The sequence below is a fragment of the Pteronotus mesoamericanus genome, unplaced genomic scaffold, assembly GCF_021234165.1.
Source record: "Pteronotus mesoamericanus isolate MK-2021 breed Mesoamerican mustached bat unplaced genomic scaffold, CSHL_Meso_final contig_74, whole genome shotgun sequence".
Classification (NCBI taxonomy): domain Eukaryota; kingdom Metazoa; phylum Chordata; class Mammalia; order Chiroptera; family Mormoopidae; genus Pteronotus; species Pteronotus mesoamericanus.
Window position 1 is genome coordinate 4457468 of NW_026555247.1, and position 17144 is coordinate 4474611.

At 36.3% G+C, this 17144-nt stretch overlaps 1 protein-coding gene across 2 annotated transcripts in view; it reads left to right on the forward strand.

The window, feature by feature from the left end:
* Positions 1-17144, forward strand: part of THOC1 (THO complex subunit 1) — a 48938-nt gene that overhangs the window by 29821 nt on the left and 1973 nt on the right. For both annotated transcript variants that reach the window (XM_054583426.1, XM_054583427.1), the window contains exons 12-18: positions 8448-8548; positions 9972-10038; positions 10237-10287; positions 10375-10445; positions 10798-10893; positions 11439-11504; positions 14448-14531. In XM_054583426.1, coding sequence (XP_054439401.1) covers positions 8448-8548; positions 9972-10038; positions 10237-10287; positions 10375-10445; positions 10798-10893; positions 11439-11504; positions 14448-14531 — 536 coding nt within the window. The remainder of the gene's footprint in view (positions 1-8447; positions 8549-9971; positions 10039-10236; positions 10288-10374; positions 10446-10797; positions 10894-11438; positions 11505-14447; positions 14532-17144) is intronic.

The following is a 17144-nucleotide window of genomic DNA, read 5'->3' on the forward strand; positions in this document are numbered from 1 at the left end:
TATACTCATAAAACAGCTACTCCAAAAAGTCATCATAAAACTTTTTCCAAACCTGTGGCAGGAGCCCTGGTAGAAACAAATGTAAAACTACTGGACAGGAAAGGGTGTACACAAAGAGAAAGAAAGAAGTAAACAAACATCCCAAAACAAAAGGGTCTCATTCATAACTCTCTGAAAAATTCAAATTCCAAAGCCTTTTGAAAAAAAACCTAATGCTAAGAAAGATCATCAACAGAATCAACTACTGGAATATAGAGATATACAGCCTGGCCAAGACTTTAAAATACATGTTTTAGGTGATCAAAGAGATAATTGATGATAGAACATCCATTGAGAATAAGAAATTATGAAACCAAAACACTTCAACAGAAATGAAATAGGAGATTTGAATATGACAGTTTGGAAGTCTGGAAAATTAAAAATACAGTCACTGAAACTGAAGCACATGTGGCACTCAAACTACAGAGTGAACATTAATAAAAGAGAACTAGCAAATGGAAGATAGTGATGAAATGTTCACCTAAAACACAGCACTGACATTTTTTTGGATTAATGTGGAAGAGCAGTGAAGGATAGACTGAAAAATTGTAGCATGTATCTAATAGAATTTTCAAAGAGCAAAATGGAGGCAAGGATAGCAAAACTATATTGAAAAGGATTGAAGGAAGACCCAAGTTTTCAGATTAAAAGTGTGCTATAACTACCAGCAGGATAAAGAAAGATAAATACAAACTTTAATACATCGTGTTATAACTTCGGGGTAAAGAGAAAATCATAAAAGCCAACAAAGAGAAAAAAGACAAATATGCCAAAAATAAACCACTATTTGTTAGCAGCTTTCTAACATACCACCAATAGATACCAAAAAAAAAGTGGAGAAATATGTAAGTGCTGAGAGAAAAAATAATTATCAATTAGAATTTCATACCCAACCAGATTTATTCGAGACTGAAATAAAGACATTTTTATTCAAAGACCAGGAAAACATACTACTGTAATGCCCTTATTTTGAAAAACTAGTTAAGGATAGTCTTCAGGAAGAAGGAAATTGAACCCATAAGAAAGCAAGATAGAGAAATTAATGGTGAGCACAAAAATTGAAAAATATGACAATAAACTTCTTGGCTAAAGATAAAAGTTATAACAACTTTTAAAAATTGTGGGATATTAAAAACTAATGTTTAATGAGTGGTATTAAACATATGCATATACTACAGTCCTTATAATCTTCAGGAGGAGGAAAGGAATACTTTAGACTTTATTATATATGTTAAAAAGGAAACCACCAAAAGAAAAACAACCTGTATCTCTGACCACTGTGGCTCAGCTGGCTGGGTGTCATCTATGCCTGAGTTGCGGGTTCAGTCCCTGGTCAGGGTGTATATGAAAAGCAACTGATTGATGTTTCTCTCTCACATCAATGGTTCTCTCCTTCTTTCTCCCTCCCTTCCCCTCTCTCTAAAAATAAATAAAATCTTTTTAAAAAAGAAAACTTATAGCTTTCAAATGGCAAGAGATAAAAAGTGGACAGGAAGGAATATAGGCTACATTATAAATCCAACAGATGGGAAAGGGAGGAAAAAGGCAAAAATAGAAGTAAAGTCTAAATATATCACTAATAACTCTGTAAACTGATTTACTTTACCTAATAAGACAGGTTATCAGATTGAGTTTTTTAAAAATTCAGCCATATTCATTTACTATAAATGAACCAAACCTCTGGTTGATTAAAGAATTCAAAATGTTTATTTTACTCTGTAGTTGAGGGGAAGAAAATTAGCTTAATACAGAATCTTCCCAAAGACTCCTACCTTTCAGAAAGCTGATATGTCACTTTAAATAATATTATCAGGGTGAAAAATTATAAAATACAAGAACCAGTAAGACTTGTAGACTTTCAGCCCTGGCTGGTGTGCTCAGTGGATTGAGCATGCCAGCCTGCGGAGCGAAAGGTTGCTGGTTCGATTCCCAGTCAGGGCACCTCCTGGGTTTCAGGCCAGGTCCCGCATTGGGGGAGTAAGAGTCAGCTGTTCGCTGTTTCTCTCACACATCATGTTTCTTTCCCCTCTCTAAAAATAAGTAAATAAAATCTTTTAAAAAAAAAAAAGACATATACTTTTAGGTATTATAGGTTACATTTCTCAGTACTTGACAGGTATTTCTAGATGTCTTAAAAGATTTTTTTTAGTAAAAAAGTCTTTCCCAAGGATATTTTAATAAGAGAAAGCAGCAGGATTTTACATTTTCAGAGAAATCTGTATATTGGAGTGTGAAGATCAATTCTTTGTATCAAACTTTACTCACCACTTTATCAGAACCAGCTTTCTGACTAGTGTCTACTTTACTGATTCTTTGTGAGCTTTCTTTCACCAGCAGTATGGAGAGTGGTAGTTTTCAGGCTTAAGAACTAGAATCCATATGTAAAAGTATCTGAGAAGCTGAAAGCTTTACAATATAGGACAGAAAAAAGGCACAGAGAATTGTAACAGAATATGAGGCATGTGATGTTATGCATCTTTAGTTCTCATTGTTGCCTCATAAGCAACAACTTTACCTTAAATTTATATCTATATAGGATCCTTACTTGTACAGTCTTTACATTTTTTCTGTCTCTTCATTGAATTTTTTTTATTTTTGAATTGCAGTTAATAGTCAGTATTTTACTAGTTTCAGCCCTGACTGGGTAGCTTAGTTGGTGGAACATTGTCCTGATACACCAAGGTTGCAGGTTCAACTCTTGCATATGTCAGGGCACATACAAGAATCAAACAATGAATGCAAAAATGAACAACAAATCTCTTTCTATCTCTCTATCTCACTCTCCCCCACTCGCTCTCAATCTCTCTCCCCCCATTCCTCTCTCTTCCCTCTCTCTCAAATCAATTTATTAAAAAAAAAAAAACTATGACAGGCATCATACATAATGATCAAACTTTCAAAAGTATTCCCAATAAACTTAAGAACAAGGCACAGATGTCTCCTAGCCACATTTCTGTCCAATGCTCTTATGGAGGACCTAGCCATTTCAATAAGAGAAAACAAACAGTAAGAGTTATACATATCAGAGAGGAAAGACTGCTTTTGTTTGAAGGCAATACAGTTGTCTACAGAGAAAATCCAAGAGAGCGAACAAACTATTAAGGCAAGGTTACAAGAGAAACATCAGTGTCGTCCCTGTAACTAACTACCAAATAATACTCAAATTAGTAATGAAAAAGTAATACCTACAAGTCAGAAAATTACAGAGATGGAAAGGTATGTGTACATTTATAGATAGTAAGACCCAGTGCTACTTCTCCCCAAATGTATCCATAAATTCAGTGTGTTTTTAATCAAATGCAAATGAAGGAACTTGAAAAGTTGATCTTACAGTCTTTATGGAAAAGCAAAAAGCCAAGAGTAACTAAGAGAAATTTGAAGAAGATGGTGGGAACAGTTGTCCTATCAAATATTAAAACCTATAAAGTTACAGATATTAAAACAGTGAGGAAATTATTAGTACAGGTAAAAAGGAGAAAAAATAACTGAAACAGTGAAAAGCATAAACTATAGGGAAGTTTGATATACAAAGAGTTTACAAATTAGTGAGGAAAAGATGGATTATTTTTAATAAATGTTGCTTGGACAACTCATCCATAGAAAAAATAAAATTTAATCCAAAGTTTAGTATATGCACAAGGCTCATAAAAGCCTAAATGAAAAAAAGTAGAACTATTAAACATTTAGAAGAAAATATAAAATACACTTGGAAGAGGAAAAGATTTCTTTAGCCATAAAAAAAGACAAATCATCAGGGGAAAGATCAATACATTTAACATTAAAATGTAAAATTCTCTAATAGTAAAAGATATCAGAGACAAATGAAAAGACAGCTACAAACTAGGTGATATTCACCACCTATGTAACTGAAAAAAAATTAGTACTCTATTCCATTAATCAAAAGATAAACCCAGTGGAAAACTGGAAAGTGGTATAAACAGGTAATTTACAGATGTAGAGCCTGAGTAACTAATAAGCTTACAAAAAAAATGCTAAGACATCACTAGTACCCGAAGAAATTAAAATGATGAGATAATCATTTCACACTTAACAAAATGAGAGGGGGGAAAAAAAAACCTAACAAATGGCATTGGCAAAGATAGAGGAAAAGGAGAAATTTCATACACTGTTGGTTGGTATAAATTGTTGCAACTACTTTGCAGAACAATTTTATAACTAACAAAGTTAAAACTTTCATTCCTAGATGTGGTCCCTAGAGAATCTCTCTCTCTCTCTCTCTCTCTCTCTCTCACACACACACACACACACGCATACGCATACGCATGCACAAGGAAATGTATCAGAAGGCTCATTCTTTGTAAGTTATGTGTTTGTAAGTGAAAGTTTGAAAACAGCCTAAATGTTCAGGAGCAGGAGACTAGGTGGTAAATTGATACAGCAGAGTTCTGTGGAGAAGGGCTAAGCAAATTGGGCTTAGTGTGCCTATTTTTGTAAATGAGTTGTATTAGAGCACAGCTATACTAAGGACATTCATGTATTGTCTGTGGCTGCTTTTGCACTGCAACAGCAGAGGTAAGTACTTGTAACAGAGAATGTAATGAACCACAAAGCCTAAAATAATTTACTAACTGGCCCTTTACAGAAGTTGTCCACCCTTAACAGAAATTTGCCAACGCCTGAAATAGAGCTATGTGTATTAAATTGTGTAAATTTCAATATAAGGTTGTATGAAAATAGCTTATTGCAGAATAATGTAGAGTTCAAACACATGCAAATTACATAGACATTTGTAGATACTTACATAGGTAGTAGTAGTGTAAAATATACATGAGAATCATAAACAGCAAATGCCTGGTAGATAGTGGGAAAGAGGATTATGGAGGGGCCTTCAACAGTTTCTATAATATCCTAGTTCTTTAACAAATGTGGAACAAGTGAAATATTAGGATTTGATATGTAATTGGATAGTGGGGCATGGATGTTGTATTACTTAACTATACTTTTTGACATTTAAAAGTTTCATAATTTGAAAATTGGATAATTTGCTCTCAGCTGATACGTAAATGATGACAGATTAGTAGGATTTTAATGAACGAAAATGGTCTTAAAATTTTGTTTTCTAGCACAGATTTATCAAATATTTTGTATTAAAATGATAGAAAAGGAAGAATTCATATTTCAGTTTAATTTTACCATTAGTATTATTTACATATACAGTTTATTAACACAAAGCATAGGATAACTGAAAAGAACAGCCTGAGCCTTTTAGGTTTGAAGTAGTATCAGAGCATCTGAGGCCTGGAGCTAAGATGTAGAATAAAAGCTAAGGATGATAAAAGGCCCTTTGTTTAAGAAACAAAGATGGCAAAGAAATAATTGACCCATTGCATGATAAAATGGTGTCATTTTTTAAATAACCAAAGAAAACTAGAAAATATGTATTATAGAAGAAAGAATGCATTTGAGTGTCGGTTTTACTCTCAGCTCTGTCATACTAGCTGTATAACCTTGCAGAAGTCGCTTTAACTTCTCGGGTCTAGTTTTGTTAAGCATCATGTGACGCAATTAGTTTGAATGATCACACCTTCTCACCTCTGAGTCAATGTCTTGTTGACTTCTATTTCCAATCCATTGTTTATCAAGAAAAGTTATCTTCCAACATAAATAAATGTGGTAAAGGGGACTTAGGGCCCAGGATAGATGAAGAGTTAGTAAACAGCCCCTAGTCAGCATAGTTCATCCCTTCAGTTCAGTAGTTCCTGTCTCCACTCCAGACTGAACTACTTAGGGCTTCACACAAGCCAGTCTCTCAATTATCTCAGAGTCTTTGTACCTCCTCCTTTCTTCCAACATATTCTCCAAGTTTAGGTTTGCTCCTATGGTGTATAGTTGCTGCTTTTTCCAGGGAATCTTCCTAGAGTTGCTTAGGCAAAGAGACAGGTGGTGGAGCCTCTCACAGAATTAGCCAACCTGGAGAAGAGCAGGCTTTCTGGGGAAAATTGGTGTGTTTTATTTTGTACCAAAAATCTCATCAAGTGTCAGTTGAACATTCAAGCAAAGACATGTAGTCACTTCTTGCGTATACAGCTCTGGAGATTAGAAACGAGACCTAGGTTGAAAGTATTGATTTGGGAGGTACCAGCTTATGCATGATTTATATTAAAGAAGTAGAGTGTAGACTGGAATGAGAAGAAAACATCAGATTGAATCCTGAAGAAAACCAGCATTTAAAGGAAAAGGAAGGGAGGTGGAGAGAAAAACATTAACAAGTAGCCAGTGCAACTGGAGAAAAAAACTAGGAAAGCATGACCTCATGGAAGCCAGACATATCAAGTAGGATGAAGACTATGAGAAAGAGTGTTCGTTGGATTTAGGAACAAATAAGTCAGTGATAATCTTGACAGATACACTTTCAGAAGATTGGTGAACCATATAGGTTGAGGGGTGAATTGGAAGCAGTGCTTTTTGGGAAGGATAAGGTGAAACTCTTTGGGAGAAGAGATTTAATGCTCATTGAAAGGAGTTTGGAAAGATGGGGTTGAGGATACAGGCACTGGGGCAGTTCATTGATGTAATTCAGTTAGGGAGATTGGGGTGTCCGGATGGAAGATGTGACAGAAAATGAAGAAAACAAGAATCTGGGTGCAGCTGAAATACCCAGTTTGATGAATTTTTCTCCTCATTTTAGGTGGAGGTAGTTATCTATTGAGTGTTAGAGTAGTTAATAGGTAGTGATTTTGGTAAGTGGAAAAGCCTTGAAATAGTTGCTGTGGAGAATAGAGAAAATAGCCTTGGGAAATAGGGAAAGATTACTTAGTAGAGTCGGAGTTTTAAGTTGGAGACAGTAACGTAGCAGTGGTACCATCTGCATAGCTATGTGATTAGTATTTTCTTTCAAACAGCTCTACCTGTAGCCTAGATTAGAAGCATTAGTGTTGGTACAGAGAAAGGGAATAAAATTAGTTTGATCTGAGGTTGTCATTTTGCTCAGTAGATATGACAGAAGTGTAGGGCAGGGTGTTGAGGAAGTTGGCAAGAAAATGATGGAAGAGATAAAGAAGTCTAGACCATGGGTCAACCATCTACAGCCCACTGCCTATCTGGTTTTTTCACTTTAAATGTTTATGTAAGTACCTACATAATATCCATAGTATGCCTCTTGGCTCACATAGCTTAAAATATTTATTCTCTGGCTCTCTGATGAAAAGTTTACTGACCCCTTATCTAGGCTATTACAATAAAAATAGGGTGGGACTAATGGTCAGAAAATAGAGGATTCAAGGGACATCAGGCCTCAGAAAGTCCAAATATTAGATACATTGGGACAGCTGAGTAAGAGACCTAGAAGAATAGGAAGTTATAGTTAGAGCTAGTAAAGATTTCAGAGCTAGGGCTCTGAACTGTGCTGGGGTCAAGAAACTGAGAGCCAAACAGGGGATAGTGAAGTCCCTCAGGAGTCAGAGGAAAGAAGAATGGAAATGTGCCATTCAGTTAGCCAATTTGGGGTGGGATCATTAATATGATGAATAGAATCCAAATATTCAATATCTGAAGGGGAGTAAAACCTGACTAGAAGCTAAATCGTACGTTTAAATTTTTTTAAAAGTCACAGGGTTTACTTAAAGAGCCAGTTGTGTGGAAGAAATGGCTGATGAGCGTCAGGTTGCATTAGTAGGTGGGATGTAGCCAAAGGACACCAATTCCTAGGGCTTTTTGGTGTCTTCTGGGTTATTCATTTAGCAGACACCAGCTTCCCGTTGTTGCTCGAGGTGGGGAAGGCAGAACCAGCACAAACTGGTGGGTATAGACTTCAGCTTTCCTTCAGCACTCTAGGGGCACAATACAATGATCACCTTTGTCACTGGAGGTGGTTCTTACAGGAAGACTAACCGGTTAAGGGGCACGGTTGTTAAAGAGCTTCCTCATAAGTGACCTTCTAGTCCTTTCCTACCTGTGATAATTCAAGAATGATACAATTCTTCTAAAACGTAAAAAAGTCCATTTAACTCATAGATGACTCACCTCTAATTCCTTTCTGTTTATTTATTGAGCACCAACTCTGTTGCAGGCACTTTGGATGGCTACAAAAATGAGCAACACCCTTTACTGTGTTTATCTGTATGGACCTTTCCTTTAGCCATTATTTCTTTGTATGTGGGAAAGTGGCAGCCTTTTACTTTTTTACCTTTCTGCCTTTATCCTGATATCAGGATCACGAATACAACATTACTGTCCACTGACACAAATATATCATGGCCTAAATTGGTTAAGAAATCCAAATGAAGCCACTCTGTCCCGGGTCTTGTGCAGTAATGCCTCACATGCATTGAGCTTTCAGCAAATGTTTTTTAATTGAAATCTTTCATTTCTGTAATAGCATATCCTATACCTTTGGACAGAACTTGAATTTAATGTGTTGTTTTGTGTATATGCTTATTTTCGAGTAGTTGATGGATTTACAACTGAGCGACAGTAACTTTCGACGACACATCCTATTGCAGTATCTCATTTTATTCCAGTATCTCAAGGGACAGGTCAAATTCAAAAGGTAAGTGTAAGTTAATAAATGAGTAGTAAATAGTTTGTAAACTACAAAGAGAAGGACTTGTGATTGATATTTTTGTTTGTTTTTTTCCTATGTATTGGGCTTATTTTATGTATAGGGCCTCAGCCAGAAACCATCTCTTTTGCAGCAACATTAGATAATTGAGCTTCTGTTAGACTAGATGTTTAGGATATTTATTTTAGAGAAAATATGTTGACTTTGAGTGCCAGAACTTCCTGGGAATTCTTAGTTGTATTGGTGAGTGGAGGTTTTGCTTCAGACTGCCATTTTCCTCTTCTCACCTTGCTCAGAAATTACTCCAAACCTGATTTGCAAACTAAGCCAGTAATACTTTTTTCACAAGATGTGAAACTGTCTTAAAAAATGAAGGTAAATCTCTGAAGCACAGAGGAGTTCCAGTTTCTTTAGGATTTCAGAAAACCTAATCAGGACCTCTGCTATCTTACTATTTCCACCTATGGTCTTGATCATTTCCTTTTGTCCTATACATAATTAGAGTTCACTGTTACTTGATGGTGTTTTTGTTAAGTTTGCCAAGAAGTATTGGTTGTATAAAGAACAGGGCTTTACTATGTGCTGGTTTCAAATCCCACCTTCATTAGTCACTAGCAGCAGTTCAGCTCTTTCAGACTCGTAATGTAATTTTAAGATAACACGTAGCAGCACACAAAATGTTCTCACTATTCCTTTTGTTTGTTGTGGAGGTTTGGTATAGCATAGTAGAAAGATCAAAGGCTTTGGGGCCAGACCTAAGTTAGAATTCCAGCTCTATGGCCTTGGGCAAATCCCTGAGCCTCTGTGGTCTCTGTAGTATGCACACGCTCTCAGTTCTCAGGACTAAATAAGTAATGCATGTAGAGTTCTCCGGCCTTGGCAAGTAGTAGTCTGTTAATATTTATTGGGTGGCTGTAAAGCACCTAACACATAGTGAGAGCTGAATTAATGCCAGCTATTAATAATTTGGGTATGCTTTCAGCCTTCTCTAGGGTTTAGAGTTTTAGTCATTATATTTTGAATGCATTTTAAAGGAATGTATCATGCTTTATCTGAATGTGCATCATGTATAAGAATGTTAATATTGTCTCATAGGTTTTCATCCCATATTCAACTTACTGTTTTAGGAAACATTCATTGCTCTGTTCATATTTAATCAGATTAATTGAATTTTTATTCTCCTTTGTACACTTTCATGTCTTCAGTTCTAACCCTCTTAAGGATGAAGTACAAGAAGTTCTCTTAGAATCCTCCCCATTTGTGATTGTTGTCTTGCTAATTTTTGACACATTTTTACATTATGGTTTACTTATGTTACATTCTTGTGTTTTTTTCAAAACAGTATATAAACCTTAAAATTGAATATACATTACTGTTAACTCAAGCATGTTTTTATTGCTTTGTTTCGTAGTTCAAACTATGTTTTAACTGATGAGCAATCACTCTGGATTGAAGATACTACAAAATCAGTTTATCAAGTAAGTTCAACACGCAACAAACCCATGATTGAACAAAATGGAAATTTAGAATTTTCTTTGTTTCAGCCCCAAATAGGAAAATAAGGATAAAGTTAAGCTCAGGTACAAGACCACAAACACTTCTTGGTTCTCTGCCTACAAACCACTCCTATGATGCAGAAAGTTGTTGAAAGCTTAGTATATTCTTTCTAATCACAGCTACTATCTGAAAACCCACCCGATGGAGAAAGATTTTCAAAGATGGTAGAGGTATGTGTTCTAAATTTACACAGTATTCTTAGCACCAAATAGAATTTCAGAAGCTCCCCTTATGCAAATATAATTTGTTTTTCCCAGCATATATTAAACACTGAAGAAAACTGGAACTCATGGAAAAACGAAGGCTGCCCAAGTTTTGTGAAAGAAAGGTAAATGTATACTCAGCTAATATGAGAAATATTAAAATATAATTTGACATGACCATATTGTGTAGAGATGTGTGTGTAGGTATTTCATGTACAAAAAAGTTGAGCTCAGTAATACCTCAAATTTTGTGTGATTAGGCTCCCAGAACAAATTGGTCTGTTATTAATTACTGAAAGAAATATATACCCACTTCCTGTAATTTATATTCTGGTGTGCAATTTTTGTCTTTTGATGAGTGTTCTATAATATGAAGTTTTCATTTTTTAAGGAAAATAAAACTAAGTTTTCTTTTATATTGAACACCCTTCCACTTCAGCTCTCCATTTGTAATTCCAGTCTGTTTTTTCACCACAGAACATCTGATAGCAAGCCAACGAGAGTAGTACGGAAGAGAACAGCACCAGAGGACTTCCTAGGAAAAGGACCCAACAAGAAGATTCTGATGGGAAAGTAGGTTAACCTGTCTCCATATGTGGAATGGTATTATTTTTTTCATTGTTTTGAATATGTTACCATAAGAACTCTGCAGTTTTTGTGTTTTTCCAGTTTTTTGTGTGTTTGGTACATGCATAGATAACTAAAGTAAAACACCTCCTATCAATCTATAGGGCCTATTATGTGGGTTCTTGCAACTAGAAATGCTTCTACTATGTCTCCTGCATCCAGAATCCATGGCTCTAGGCTACGCCATCTTATCACATGACCAACAGTACAACCACTATTAGATTGATCCAGCTCATTTTTAGTTGTTGAAAGATACCACAACCTGTTACCTTCCAGTTAACTATTCACTGTTTTATATTGTGCTTGAGTATTTTTAGAAAAGAGTAATGATTATTTATCATTCAGTATATGCTTGTATAGAAAATTTGCTAAATACCAAAAATTAATGAAGAAAATTAAAACTCCACTATTTGACTTTAGTTATTTTTACAGCTTTAAGATAGATGAGGATAGTGTCCATTAAACTGTATTTGTTTATGTGTCTTTTGTAGTGAGGAGCTAACAAGGCTGTGGAACCTTTGCCCTGATAATATGGAAGCCTGTAAATCAGACACAAGGCAAGTTTCAAATGTTTCACATTAAGTATTGCTTTTCTCAAATGTTAAGTAGAGTAGAATGGTCTTTTGTCAGCTATCAGAAGAGTTCAAAGGAGATGTAAAATTTATTGTGGTTGACTTTGGCACTGCAGAATCTGGCTTCCTACTGTAAAGGACCTAGAGGTGCTAATAAAATAATTTTAGAAATCACAATAAAATAAAGATTCACAAAAGGAGGATCTAAAACCAAGGTATGAACCTCTATCTAGGGAGCAGTACAAATGATTCCTACTTCTGGGAACCATGGAACTTGGATTTTAACAGCCACAAAAGGACAGAAGCTATGGCTTTAGGCCTGCACAAATTTGTAACTGAGTTTCCCCTGAAAAAAGCAGAGCCCCCTGATGCACTACATTATCTGTAATAGAAGGGCAGAGTGAGAAATGGAGGGACCTCCCCACTGGTACAGGAAACAAGAAAGCTTGTCCATTATTACCTGTGCAGTGGGCATAAAGAAAAAAGTATTCCTGCCCTGGCTGGTGTGGCTCTGTGGATTGAGCACCAGCCTACAAATCAAAGGGTCTGATGGTTCGATTCCCAGCCAGGGCACATGCCTGGGTTGCAGGCCAGATCCCCAGTGCGGGGTGCTCTGGAGGAAACCACACATTGATGTTTCCCTCCCTCTCTTTCTCCCTCCCTTCCCCTCTCTAAAAATAAATACATAGAAACTTTAAAAAAAGAAAAAAGTATTCCGGAGAAATTATAACCACAAGTCTGCTATACTACCAGCAGTGAACAAAGGGGGTGAACTAAAATATCCCAGGCTTTACATAAGTCCCATCTTCAATCTAAACCACACAAGGATCCTGCAGATAAAAATCTGAAGCTAAATTCACCATCCAAACTTAACAGAACATACAAGAAGACAATCCACCATGAGTAAGAGTGAGCAGACAGAACAAGCAATAGAAATTAGCCACTTTAGAAAATAAAACCATCAGATAAAGGCTTAAAAGAAGTATATTTAAAATAAAGACATAAAAGAAGGAATTGAAAATAAAAGGAACATGACACTCTCAAAAAAGACCAGGTGAATTTGGAAAAAACAAATGATACTTCTAGCAATGAGAAAATAGTCACTGAAATTACAAAATAGGTTAAATAGCAGGCTGACACAGGTAAAATAAGAATTAATGATTTAAAAAATCACTGCAAAAGCAGTACAGAGGTATCAAGAACTACAAAATATGAAAGAGTAAACATCAACCACAGACCGATAAGGTCCAACAAACATCTAATAGAATGTGGAAATAAGAGAAAATGGGAAAGAGGAAGTAATTAAGGCCACAATGACAGAATTTTTGAGAACCAAGAATCAGCATAAATTCTTAGGTTCACAAAGTACAGACCTAAGTAGGATAAACAGAAAAAATCCTTATCTCTGCACATTGTAGTAGAGTCAAGTCACCAGAGAGAAAAAACACTACCTGCAAAGGAGCAGAATGAGGCTGGCAGCAAACTTCAAGAACAAAAGGAACCAAAGGCAGTAGAATGATAGCTTCAAAGTGAAAGTATGGACCAGAATTCTCTTAACAACTTAAAACAGTGGGTCAGTCAGTCAAGAGATTTTGAGAAATAGTTACTTTCAGACTAAAACTGAGTATCTGTCATCAACAGTCTTACTTTCAAAAGCTGTTGGAAAGAAACTGAACCCAGAAACAATGTGTTAAGTTTGCAATGAAGGATTGCTATGCAAAGACATCAGTAAATACAGATAAATGTCATCAAAGATTCACTGTACAAAACAGTGATATTACTGATTGGGGGTTACTTTCAAAAGGTGGAACTAACCTACTTGGTAAAGTGACATAAGGAGTGATCAGATGAAGACAGAGATAGTAACTGGACTCCCAGTAAAGCGTACTTGCTAAGTTGAGGGAAAAGTAAACATAGAAAATTCAAGCAGTCACATAAAAGATAAAGCATGGTTGTACACGGGTCCAAGCAGAGTTCCATTAATGGGAAATATGAGGAATCTAACAATATGTATTTACTTTTTTAAAGAAGCACATGAATGAAAAATTCCAAATCCTAAAGAATCACTACCTCTGGGGAGAGAATGAGATTAGGGAGGGGTGCGTGGGCCCACTCAGCTATTTGTAGTGCTTGAACCCTGGGATGTTCACTACAAAACTAGCACATGGTTCCAAACATTTATGAATGATAGTCTAGTTGGGATTTTAGTGTGAACCCGGTTTTGTCTAGTGTGACATCTGGAAGAAAATGGTGGTGGCAAACTCACAAGCAACCTTATAGGTCTGTGATGTTCAGCTGTTACAGAGCATATTATTGTCATGAGAGTCCTAAGATTTGATGCTTGATTTTTCTTTAGAGAGCTTTTTTTCTTGTTTTAGTAAAAGATGTCTTCTGATCAGATCCTATTTAATTGGCTCTGTCTCAGAATTTTATTCCTAAGACTAAATTCAAGAAGATGCTATTAAAAAAGCAACTATGCTACCATGGCAACAATCTAAAATAAGTTCAAAGTTAAAACTCTTGAAATCTCAGTATGTCTGATTATTAGTTTTGGTTTAATTCTGTTTTAAAGAAAAAAAATTATGAATGGGGATATAACATGAAATTTTCCAGCTTGCTGGAGAAATTCAAATGCTAGTAAGCTGCCCTCTGTGACTGGTAACATGATACATTACAGTGTATAATACAGGATGTTACATTACATAGTACATAGTAGATAATCATTGGAGTACCACACTGCCCCCTCCTTGTGTTCCCCTTTGAGAAGTTTAATTTGTTTTGAGTCATTCACTTCCTTAAATATATGAGCTCCTAAGTAATCTTTTAAGTCAGGTGTGGGTAACATGAGACTCTTTGATTGCCTGCCACCAGTTTATGAGTATTTATCAAGAACACATGATCCTCAGTAGCTATTTTTTTAACATCTAGGGAATATATGCCAACTTTGGAGGAATTCTTTGAAGAAGCCATTGAACAGGCAGACCCTGAAAGCATGGTTGAAAATGAATATAAGTAAGTATGTTACCTCATTAGCTAATTTTCTCCAACATTTTTTTCTTAGGAATTTTATGTATAACTAGATTGCTTATTAAGGGAGATGTTTGATAGAATAGTACTCCTCCTCTTGGATGAGTTTACATACCAAGTTTATATTATTACATATCTGATTTCAATGACCATTCCCATTGATTTACCAAGCAGGATTTAAAATCGTGCTTGTTTCAAAAAAATAAGAAAAATTCCGTTGAGCCTACATCTCCCAACAATCACTTTTTCTCACTGTTCCCTTTCAAATCACAGTATAGGCATACCTTGTTTTATTGCCCTTCACTCTTATTACACTTGACAAGTGGCAGGCTTTTTAAAATTACAACTCACTTTATTCACATACTCACTTTTTGCAACATCTTCGAGGTATGCCCGTATCTCCCAACAGTTGGTAACTGTTGACCTCTGTTCCTTACCTTCCATTTTCCTCAACCCATTCCTGCTAGCGTGTCAGAGGTCAAGGTCACCTCTTTTTGGTTGATCTCTCCGTTAGATAATATTTCCTTCTTTTGACATCCATAAAACTATAGCTCCCACATTTTTCCTTTTGTCTCACTGCTTCTCAGTCTCCTTTCCAGGCTTCCCAATCCTATGCCTAAACTCTAGAATTATGGAGTGACTTCAGGACTGTCTCCGGTTCTTCAACTAAATTTATCAGTGACATGGTTTTGAACAGGCTTATGGTGGTATGACTTAAGGACAAGGGCCCTCTTGTCAGGCTGCTTAGGTTCCAGTCCTAGGACTCTCTACTACTTTACTGGTTAGGCTACTAAGGCTAATTTAACCCCTCTGCTTGTTTGCTCATCTGTGAAATAGGAACAGTACCCATTTCACAGAGTTCTGAGGATTAAGATGATTTACATACTTTGAAATGTGCACTTGTAGTCAGCACTGCAAAAAAAGAGTGCTTTGATCGGTCTGGTCAATTCCTCATACATCAGCCAGTGATCTTTAAATCCACAAGTCAGATCTTCTGCTTAAAATCTCCCAGTTATTATTGCTTATTAAAATTAAGATGAAATCCAACCCCCTTACTGATGTGTGAAAGACCTCCTTTATCTGGTTCACACCTAGCTACCTCTCCAATCACATCTTCTCTTTGCTTTTCTGTCTGCTCTACCCAGACCAGCCCTGTTTCTGTTCAACTCAAAAGGCATTGCTACCTCAGGACCTTTGTATTTGTTTGCTTGCATGAAACTTCCTTCATGGCAATCCCTGGCTTGCTCTCACTTCAACTCTCATCTTCAATACTGAGTTTTCCCTGACCAAGCTCTTCACCGTTTCCCTCTGTAACGCAACCCTGTTGTGTCTGAAATTCTCGTGTTTCTCTCGTTACTCCTATCTGAAATTGTCTAGTACCTTGTGTGTTAGTAGTAATGATGCTTAGCAACAAATTCCACATTTACCATGTCAGTTACTTCTTAAGCACTTACCTTATATAATTCTAAGGTAGAAACTGTTCTTATCTCCATTGTGCGGTTAAGGAAATTAAGGCACAAGGTGGGAGTAATTTACTGATGTTCTCAGCTAGTCAGTGGCAGAGCCAGGAAGGTGACACTGGCCTTGGGGCCCTGCTCGAAGCAGCGCTGTAGCACCTCGGGTGTTCAGGGTGAACTTCCTGTCTCCTCGACTCCTGAATGCCCAGCTCAACAAGCATTTGTTGAAGGAATATTGCTTTTTTATTGCTAGGTAAGATTAGGTAGATTTTTCTTTAAAGTGATAGTCCTCTAAGATTAGTTTAAGAACTTGGATGGTATGGATCTATGAAGAATAAGAAAGTTTATATATATAATTGATAGGGAATAAAATGCTTAAAAGATTCAAATTGTTTAAACAGAAGTGCATCAGAAATGCTCATAACCATTTAGGAAAAGCCTCTTAGCATGGTGTTACCTTGGTAAGGCCCCCACTGTCTAAGGGTAGTTTTGCAGATGCCAGCATATCCCAAAGGTAATGAAGCTCTAAATAAATAAGGTTGCTAACTGAACAACTTGGGGGAGGAGGAATTTCCAAATGACTTGCAAAAACTCGTAAATCAAAAGAAACCTGTGCCCTGGATTCTTCTCCAGCTTGCCTGTTTCAGGAACTATATAATTTCCCTGAGGCTTCCATTTCTCGCCCTACTAGGTCCCACCTCTCATTGCTTTGCTTCATTAGGGAACAGTTCATGGACTCTGTTCTTGGCATCACTGCTTTACTCTGTTGGCTATTGGTGAGCTCTTGTAGTTTTGGAGCCATTTTTATTCATTGAGATTGGACTGAGCAAATTAAAGTTTTGGCATTACGTAAATAGGAAACTAAATACTGATGAAATTAACATGACTGAAACTCTGTTGAGCTTATAGCCTGGAACTTCCACCTGTAGGTGACATTGCCAGGATGGGTATCGACTCCCTTAAACATGGTGAACCTATTATGAACTCATTTTTTTCCCCCTAAATAACTAAGTAGATGATTTCAGTCCTGCATATATAGCATCTAGCCAGTACTGGACACATACTAATTGACTTTAAAATTAAGTAAAATACATATAAACTTTTAAAATGCTTCTTCAGACTCTTGGTTTCTATTATAAGT